Raw genomic sequence first — 10,000 nt, 5'->3', positions numbered from 1 at the left:
TCCATCTCTGCCTGAGGAACACACACACAGACACACCTCATTTTAACATCAGATATACAGTCTGATTAAGCAACAGAGACACCAGATCCTTCACAGAAGAGATTACATCAGGAGAAGACGTGTGCATGAACTCAGCCATGTAGACTCTTACCTGCTGGATGGCCTGAGCCCAGAACTGGTCAGCATTATAAAAGAGGAACATATCAGACCAGGATGTACATTTTTGGAGGAAACAAGAAACCATGCAGAACATGCAGCAAACATCATCCAGTCTGAGGTCCTTTTCACACATTTCCACGTTTCTGTCCTGTGTTTAGACAGTTTCTTTTTCTCAGAGAGTTCTGTACATCTGGTGTCATGTGAAAGCTGTTTTTCAGGAGCAGAGAAGGTCTCTGTGATTCATTCATCTTGTCTTATAACTTTCTATTTAAAGTGCCATGTTGGCAGGAGGACATGGAAAACCTTACTGAGAGAGGTGTGTATCTCCTTGGTATTAACCTGAACAGCAGAAATATGTCCCAAATATACGCCAAATAGCAGGGAAGCTATTAAACACTAAAATATTTGCCTTTGGCCCTGTCTGAACCATTGAACATGCTGGCATGGTCTCCAGGAGATCACTGATTTAAACCCTGAAGATGCCACAGCCACAGACCAGGAATGAAAACAGGTTTTTTTTTCCTGGGTGGGAGGGGCATACTCCTATCAATCACAGAGAGATCAGCCAGTGTGTTTGTGTGTGTGTGTAAGGAAGAGGAAGCACGTGTCAGACTTCATCCTCCCTCTTGGTATCTTTTGTAAGACACGAGGAAGCTTACAGGTGGGCAGGTACTAACAGCTGGGCGAAGACTGACAGGTGAACTGGGACTAACTAGTGGGTGGAGACTGGGAAGGAAACTAGAAATAATCCCTTGTGTGTGTGTGTGTTTTTGTGAGGAGCTCAGACAGGGTCATGATTGTGGACTAAAGTGTGAAAACTCCCCTTACGCATCACCAAAAACTAAACCGATAACTATACACTTTACACATAAACACTATGTTTATATATCAGCACACTTTTTACACACACACACACACACACACACACACACACACACACACACACACACACACACACACACACACACACACACACACACACACACACACACACACACACACACACACACACACACACACACACACACACACACACACACACACACAGAAAGGCCAGGACAAACCTTCAGCCATTTGACATGCAAGTAGGAGATCATGTAAGAAAACACGTACTCCTCTCCTGATGAGGGGGCGGAGCTAAACCCCTGCTCGTTAAAGCACAGGACAGAATAAAGCACAAGCAGGTTAGAGGATAAAGAACATATAATCAGGGAAAAGAATCAGACATCTGATCTGACGTGTGTGTTTGTAAGAAATCATTTTCTACTGCAGAATATAGATAAACATTGGGGATGGAAAAATAAATGTGTGAGTGAGCATGCTGAGAAAGTGGAAGTTCTTACACACACACACACACACACACACACACACACACTTATAACAGTGTTATTCTGGTAAGGGTTTTGTTGAAAGGAGTCTCCAGTGTCAGTGTAACATCACCCGAGGTTCTGCTGTTAGTCAGGAAACTGTAGAACACAGTACAGATCTAACATTCATGACACCACTTACACACTCACACACTCTTACTCACACTCTCTCTCTCTCTCTCTCTCTCTCTCTCTCTCTCTCTCTCTCTCTCTCACACACACACACACACACACACACTCTCTCTCTCACACACACACACACACACACACTCTCTCTCTCTCTCTCTCTCTCTCTCTCTCTCTCTCTCTCTCTCTCTCTCTCTCACACACACACACACACACACACACTCTCTCTCTCACACACACACACACACACACTCTCTCTCTCTCTCTCTCTCTCTCTCTCTCTCTCTCACACACACACACACACTCGATTATACCACAATAAAGACTAAATGATTAATCAATTATCTGCTCATTATTTAGCATACAAATATTTAATAATTAAACAAAAGGCAACAGATTAATCAACACAGACATACAGACAGGTGTGTGTGTGTGTGTGTGTGTGTGTGTGTGTGTGTGTGTGTGTGTGTGTGTGTGTGAGATAGTGGCGTTACTCACCACAGAGCGAGCATCCGCTACTCGAGCTTTCTTTAATCGTGTTTTAGCCGCATCCAAGTCAAGGCGTTTCACCTGCAGCAGCTTACGCTCCTTCTGTACAAGTCACCACACACACACACACACACACACACACACACACACACACACACACACACACACAGTGTTGTTGGAGGTGTAGGGGTAGATTATTTGAGGTGTAGGGGGTGGGGGGTTGTTGGAGGTGTAGGGGGTGGGGGGTTGTTGGAGGTGTAGGGGGTGGGGGGTTGTTGGAGGTGTAGGGGGTGGGGGGTTGTTGGAGGTGTAGGGAGTAGGGTTGTTGGAGGTGTAGGGGTTGTTTGAGGTGTAGGAGGTGGGGGGGTTGTTGGAGGTGTAGGGGGTGGGAGGGGTTGTTGGAGGTGTAGCGGGTGGGGGGGGTTGTTGGAGGTGTAGCGGGTGGGGGGGGGTTGTTGGAGGTGTAGCGGGTGGGGGGGGGGTTGTTGGAGGTGTAGCGGGTGGGGGGGGGTTGTTGGAGGTGTAGCGGGTGGGGTTGTTGGAGGTGTAGGGGGTTGGGTTGTTTAGGGTTAGAACGAAATGTTGTAGATTTGAACTTCTGATAGATAACTGTAGAAACTAAGCTGCTCACCAAGATGGTTTTATAATCTCCATCGATGAAGTTCCTGAAGGGTGTGAGGAAGTTGATGGCTGAGCTCTGGAGGAACTCTCGCTCAGAGCTGCCGAGCTGCTTCTCCACCTCTCCACATTTAATCAGAGCACTACCTGGAACATCGGGGGGTGGGGGGGATGTTTTTAAATCACATTACACACTGTACAGCCAAAAGTATCAAGACACCTCACTTTTCCACCCATGTGTTTCTTCTCCAAACAGGTCCCACAGAGTGGTCACACAGTTATACTGGACGTCTTTGGATGATTAAATGTTCCCTTCACTTGAACCAGGAGACCCAAACCTGCTCCAGCATGACAATCCCCTTGTGCACAAAGCCAGCTCCATAAAGATCTGCTTTCCATGGGTTGGAGTTGAAGATCTCCTGCTATAGAGCTCCAACTCTATTGAACACCATTAAGATGAATTTAAACACCGACTGCATCCCAGACCTTTCACTTCCATCAGTACCTGACTTTACTATCACCCTTGTGGGTAAATGAATCTCCACAAAATGTAGTTGAACATCTTCCCAGAAAAGTGGAGCTTATTATAACAGCAGATAAAGACTGAATGTGGAATGAGATGTTAAAAAAGAAACAGCAATATTATGGTCAGGTCCACAAACGTTCAGCCATACAGTGTAGCAGCTGCAATGTCTTTCTGTAGCAGTGCGAGTCTCTCTCTTTAATCTGACACGTGCACGTCCCTGAGTGAGCTGCTACAATGACGTGTGAAATCAAGCACATTAATATCCCTCACACGCACACGTGCACACGATTAAAGACTGAGATATAACTGATATTATGGACTCTGTTGTTATAATATCTTTGATGGACTTTCTACTTATTTAATAAAACCCACACACACACACACACACACACACACACACCTTTTATGTATTCAATTATCTATAAAACACAGAATTGTGTACAGACAAGTAATACATAATACGCTAAATGTAGTATGTCCACGTGTATAACAGATCAGACGTGACCTGACATGTAAATGATCAAATGTGACCTGACATGTAAAGGATCAGACGTGACCTGACAGACGTGACCTGACATGTAAATGATCAGACGTGACCTGACAGATGTGACCTGACATGTAAATGACCAGACGTGACCTGACATGTAAAGTATCAGACATGACCTGACAGACGTGACCTGACATGTAAATGATCAGACGTGACCTGACATGTAAAGTATCAGACGTGACCTGACATGTAAAGTATCAGACATGACCTGACAGACGTGACCTGACATGTAAATGATCAGACGTGACCTGACATGTAAAGGATCAGACGTGACCTGACATGTAAAGGATCAGACGTGACCTGACATGTAAAGGATCAGACGTGACCTGACATGTAAAGGATCAGACGTGACCTGACAGATGTGACCTGACATGTAAATGACCAGACGTGACCTGACATGTAAAGGATCAGACGTGACCTGACATGTAAATGTTTTTCACCGTATGCAGTTCCGGGCCCGAGCTCATGGCCTGCGTCAATCATGCACTCCCCCAGCAGCTCGTGGTTGTTGACACGTGTCGGGATTTTCCTGTCCAGCTTCTCGTACAGAAACTCCTCCATCCTCATGTCTGTTCAGAAACACACAAATCAGATTTATTAACAGAAAGCGGATCACATGATCACCTCACGCCACTCATTAACCACGTTACCGCTCAGTCCTCGTGTCCTACACACAAACGCAGTGTGTCTGTGATCAGCGTCTACTGCTTATTATCTCCTGAGACACGTTGAACACGAGTGTGTGTACAGACCAAACACAGGTCCTCACTGAGGTTCACTCCGATTACAGGAACACTGAAGATCTGGAATCATCCATAATCTAATAACCAACTATTAAATTTAAAAACGTGTTTAATCAGAGGGAAACGATCAGATGATAAAAAATCCTACCGATTCTTATTGATATTTCTGCCAGTGCTGTTCAGACACACACACACACACACACACACACACACACACACACACACACACACACACACACACACACACTCAGGAGAGAAGTGAGAGTGTGTCAGTGTTGTGTTCGACTCTTACTGGGATTGGGCTGCAGTAACACCTCCGTCTGCTTCAGGATTCTCTCAGTCCAGTGTTTTGTTGACTCGGATTTGAGCAGAAGGTTCTCCAGGTGAGCGTCTAACTCGGTTTTCTCCGCCTGGCCCAGTTTCTCCTCCGTAAACTTCAACATCAAACAACAACAAACATTTGAGAGAATTCACTAATAAACAATGATTTATTTAAAAATACACTCATACACACACCCATACTCATACACACCCTCTCTCTCACACGTGTGTGTGTATGTGGTGTATGTGTGGTGTGTGTATGTGGTGTGTATGTGTTGTACGGTGTGTGTGTGTGTATGTATATGGTGTGTGTGTGTGTGTGTGTGTGTGTGTATGTGGTGTGTATATGGTGTGTGTGTGTGTGTGTGTGTGTGGTGTGTATGTGGTGTGTATATGGTGTGTGTGTGTGTGTGTGGTGTGTGTGTATGTGATGTGTGTGTGTGTGTATATGGTGTGTGGGGTGTGTGTATGTGGTATGTGGTGTGTGTGTGTGTGTGTGTGTATGTGGTGTGTGTGTGTGTATGTGGTGTGTGTGTGTGTGTGTGTGTGTGTGTGTGTGTGTGTGTATGTGGTGTGTGTGTGTATGTGGTGTGTGTGTGTGGTGTGTATATGGTGTGTGTGTGTGTGTGTGTGTATGTGGGGTGTGTGTGTGTGTATGTGGTGTGTGTGTGTGTGTGGTGTGTATATGGTGTGTGTGTGTGTGTGTGGTGTGTATATGGTGTGTGTGTGTGTGTGTGTGTGTGGTGTGTGTGTATGTGTGTGTATGTGGTGTGTGTGTGTGTATATGGTGTGTGGGGTGTGTGTATGTGGTATGTGTGTGTGTGTGTGTGTGTGTGTGTATGTGGTGTGTGTGTGTGGTGTGTATATGGTGTGTGTGTGTGTGTGTGTGTATGTGGTGTGTGTGTGTGTATGTGGGGTGTGTGTGTGTATGGTGTGTGTGTGTATGTGGTGTGGTGTGTGTGTGTGTGTGTGTGTGTGTGTGTGTGTGTGTGTGTGTACCTGAACAGCACGGCTGAGGAAAGTTCCAGCGTCCGCCGCCAGTCTCCTCACACTGAACTCCATGTTCTTTAGTATCTGTGAAAATGTGATCATAAATAACACTGCTAACAGTTCCCGGTTCTAACAGTTTCCGGTTCTAACAGTTCCCACAGTTCCGGAACTCACCTCAGTGCAGATAGTTAGCCTGTTAGTGTGTTTATATCAGCGCGCGACGCGCTACCACTCCCTGAATGATTATTAATATTAATGTGAACTGTAAGTTGTGTGTTGAAGCACAGATTCGAGTTAATCCGAGTTCATCCGAACCACTCCGATGTTGTTCGTGTCCATGTCACAGAGTAAATCTTCCACAGACTCCAGAACTAATGCTAACTGACTAATCGAAATTAAGCAAGAATCGCTCTGATCGGGAAAAGAAAACGTACGCCCCGCCCCTTTCACTTCGTGATTGGGTAAACCCGAGAGCGGTCCTGTAATCCGATTGGTCCGTTTGTGCTCTGTTCGCTGTCAGTACAGACCGGTAGTGACAGAACCCGCTCACGTTATCGGCACGCGCAGGCGGCACAGATCAGAGGGAACAATTGCAGTGACGTCATTGGCGCGTTCCTGTCAGGAACTTGAAGCTAACTGCTAACAAGGCAATAAACTGACAATAAACATCAATAACTCCAAAACTCATCAATAACTCAATACACACCAATAACTAATCAATAACTAATCAATAAATCAACTAAACATCAATAAGTCATCAATAAACATAACCCAGCCATAAGGGTTGCACAAGTCAGACTCTTAGTGCTATAAACTCTTTTTTTTTTTAGTTTTTAAGTTTATACATTAGCATTGTGGTGAGAACTGGGATGTTGTATGGATTAGAGACAGTGGCATTGAGTAAAAGACAGGAGGTGGAGCTGGAGGTAGCAGAGCTGAAGATGTTGAGATGTTCATTGGGAGTGATGAGGATGGACAGGATTAGAAATGAGTTTATTAGAGGGACAGCGCATGTAGGACGTTGTAGGTATGGAGACTGATGATCCGCTGTGAATACCCCTAATGGGAGAAATTGAAAGAAGAAGAAGAAGAAGAAGAAGAAGAAGAAGAAGAAGAAGAAGAACTAATCCATAATTCATCCATAACCATTAAAAACTTATAAACATTAATAACTTAACAATAACTCATTAATAAAATCAGTCTGAAACTATATGCTCAAGTTATCAGTCTGATATTTAGGTATTTACACATTATTCTTACACATGCAATAAACAAATCACAAAATTAATGTCATTTTATTTCTTTATAACACAAAAAAATCTACTACAATCTCCTAAAGACATGTTCTCATTTTATCATTGAATAAAATCTGTTATAAAGAAATATAAAGGTATTTATTATAAAACCAGTAACCCAGCGAGATGTGAGTTGCTATATTTCATTTTATATCACAATAGTTTATTCTTTATTTTGGAAAAATAAATCGTGACTGTGTTGGATAGTAGTTGCTGATCAGAAAATATTCAGATGTTTGAGTAGATGTTCCTGCAGAAAGATGGGCGGAACAAGACCTCAGGGTGGGCGGAACTAGACCCTAGGGAGGGAGGAACACGGTCCCAAGGTGGGGCAGAACAAGACGTAAATAAATATTTGTTCAGCCTCGACTTGAACACTGAGACTGTGCCTGAGTCTCGAACACTGATTGGAAGGTTGTTCCATAACTGTGGGGTTTATAAGTAAAACATCTACCCCCTGCTGGAGTCTTCATTATTTGAGGTACCAACAAATATCCTGCACCTTTTGATCTAAGTAGGCGTGGAGAAGGTACTTAAAAGCTGGTACAGAAGTTTGTTAAAAGCACTATACAAATAAAAACGAATAAAAATGAATTGGTCCCAAAAAAACAAGTTCCTTCTACAATTGAGAGAGAGAGAGAGAGAGAGAGAGAGAGAGAGAGAGAGAGAAAGAGAGAGAGAGAGAGTGTTTGAGAATAATAGAGAGATATTATTGGGGTTCTAATTCCAACGCTCTGTGATTTTCCTTACTGTAAACAGACAGATGTGATTGATAGAATGTCCACATGGGGGCGTTACACGACCTCATATCAGCCCTGTTTCAGGGATATTTTTCTGCTCTTCACATTCACACCAACGAAACATCAAGAAAATGAAGCACAGAGAGGAAACATGATCCTTATTTTTTAAAATATATTTATGTATTCAATATTTAACTAATAATATTCATTACACTGGAAACATCTGAGCATCAGAGAAGTTCTGTAAATGAATAAATAATAGATGAAATGTACAGTAATACCTTCCTGATGTTTAATGATGGGCTTCTAATTAAAATATAATCATATTAAACACATACAGTGATCTAGAGCTCTTTATAAGAATGAAGTATGATGTTTATAAACAGGTGAAATGTAATGGAGCAGGTAGAAGGAACGTGTGTAATGAGGGAAGAGATCAGATTCTGGTTTACTGCATGGTTTGTATAAAACACATTCATTGTCCCACATGATAGAGATTTCACTCGGGAATGTACACGTTATATTTACTCAGCAGCTTCAGCAGCTTCATCTCCTGAATCATCTCTTCATTTTTTTAATCCAAAACTATCATTAAAAATCACCATGAATATGCAGTGAACAGAACTTAAGATCCAGAATCTTTATTAGACCTTCTTCACCCTCATCAAACCCTCAGAACCTTCATTAAACCCTCAGTACCCTCATTAGAAGTTTAGAGCCTTCATTAAACCCCAAGAACCTCCAGTTAATCAAAAGAACCTTCATTAAACCCTCAGAACCACAACTTACACCCAGAGAGCCCATGTGAGTGTACCTTCTGCCCCCAAGTTTAGCTGATATAAATGATGAAAGTTTCTTCTGTCAGGTTTTAACTTGGTTGTTATTAAGCACTACGATGTTCTTCATGAAGACTTGTGTAGCTGCTAAAGCTTTGACCCTAAACCAGATCCCAGATTTATTTATCCTAATCTCCTTACAGTCTGGGAGCTGGTGGCACTAGTTAAAGCGTGTGGATGGAGATAAACCGGTGGAGTAAACAGTGGGTGGTGCTGAGATGAAATGAAGTGTTGGAGATGGATGGTGATGTTGCAGCCGTGTGCTGCGTAATCGTAGCTCAGGGATCCATATTTCTGTTTATCTGCAGTTCTGCTCCTGCTCTGAAGATTAAACAGCCTGATTAGCAGCTCAGTGGCACTTCACACAAAATAAAACAAATCAGAGAGCGTAGATCATCCAGCTCCACGCCTGAGCTCACCTGGTCACAGCCTGCTGCTCACATCACTCTCCCCCACTCTCTCCATCCCTGCTCTTCTCTCGTTCCTTCCCCTGTTCTCCATGTGCTCCAAAGCAGAAACCGCTTATCGAAGTGTGCTGAGGGTTTATTCCTAGCTGGGGTGCAGAGACCACACCTGAGAGGAAGAGAAGGGTTACCTCAAATTTAAGAAGAAGAACAAGGAGGAGTGAGAGAACTGAAGAAAAATAAAGAACAAGAAGAAAAAAGAAGGAGAAGAACATTAACAACAAGAACAAGAAGGAATAGAAGGAGAACAAGAAAAATAAGAACACGATGCAGAACAAGTAGAAGAAGAAGGAGAACAAGAAGAGAATAAGCAGAAAGAGAAAAAGAAGAAGAAGAAGAAAAAGAAGAAGAGGAAGATCACAGCTCTAGAAGCAGGAGATCTTACTGTGGTGTTCTTTTTGGAGAAAAATAAATCCCATGGTTAAAATATGAAAGTAAAAGTCTTTTTTATGATTAAGGAAATGTGTAAAAGTATTGGCACCCTGTAGCGTTTAAGGTGACTAGGACAGCGTGAAGTAAGGGGCGGGGCTTTAGGGGCAGAGCTTCGCTGGAGTATCAGAACGTCACCTTCACACATCTGTGTTTGTACATTAGAGTTCTGACATCACATCTGTTTGTCTGTTTGTTACACACACACAGACACACACATATATACCTACACACACACAGACGCATACACATATACCTACACACACACAGACACACACACATATACCTACACACACACACGCATACATACAGTGAGGAAAATAAGTATTTGAACACCCTGCTATTTTGCA

The 10,000-nt window shown here is 43.1% G+C and overlaps 1 protein-coding gene and 1 long non-coding RNA gene across 3 annotated transcripts in view; both read right to left on the bottom strand.

Annotated features, from left to right (window-relative positions):
* Positions 1–6,336, bottom strand: part of sh3glb1b (SH3-domain GRB2-like endophilin B1b) — an 8,937-nt gene extending 2,601 nt beyond the window's left edge. Inside the window, exons 1-9 of one of the 2 annotated variants that reach the window (XM_083525177.1) lie at positions 6,061–6,336; positions 5,896–5,970; positions 4,868–5,009; positions 4,273–4,401; positions 2,773–2,906; positions 2,151–2,243; positions 1,224–1,304; positions 152–175; positions 1–11 (exon numbers count right to left, since the gene is read on the bottom strand). The exon at positions 1–11 is cut by the window's left edge and continues 79 nt beyond it. In XM_083525177.1, coding sequence (XP_083381303.1) covers positions 1–11; positions 152–175; positions 1,224–1,304; positions 2,151–2,243; positions 2,773–2,906; positions 4,273–4,401; positions 4,868–5,009; positions 5,896–5,958 — 677 coding nt within the window. In that variant the 5' untranslated portion in view covers positions 5,959–5,970; positions 6,061–6,336. The remainder of the gene's footprint in view (positions 12–151; positions 176–1,223; positions 1,305–2,150; positions 2,244–2,772; positions 2,907–4,272; positions 4,402–4,867; positions 5,010–5,895; positions 5,971–6,060) is intronic. The other variant, XM_083525178.1, reaches the window with a different exon arrangement.
* A 2,609-nt stretch (positions 6,337–8,945) lies between these two features.
* On the bottom strand, positions 8,946–9,752 carry LOC310717357. Its single transcript, XR_014530801.1, has 3 exons — positions 9,703–9,752; positions 9,177–9,330; positions 8,946–9,078 (listed from the first exon to the last, which is right to left on the bottom strand). It is a non-coding gene; the product is annotated as an uncharacterized lncRNA (long non-coding RNA).
* Positions 9,753–10,000: the final 248 nt, after the last annotated feature.

Source organism: Silurus aristotelis (genome assembly GCF_946808225.1).
Source record: "Silurus aristotelis genome assembly, chromosome: 22".
NCBI classification, from domain to species: Eukaryota; Metazoa; Chordata; class Actinopteri; order Siluriformes; family Siluridae; genus Silurus; species Silurus aristotelis.
The sequence above is the reverse complement of the archived record's forward strand: the minus strand, read 5'-3'. Positions and strand labels throughout refer to the sequence as shown.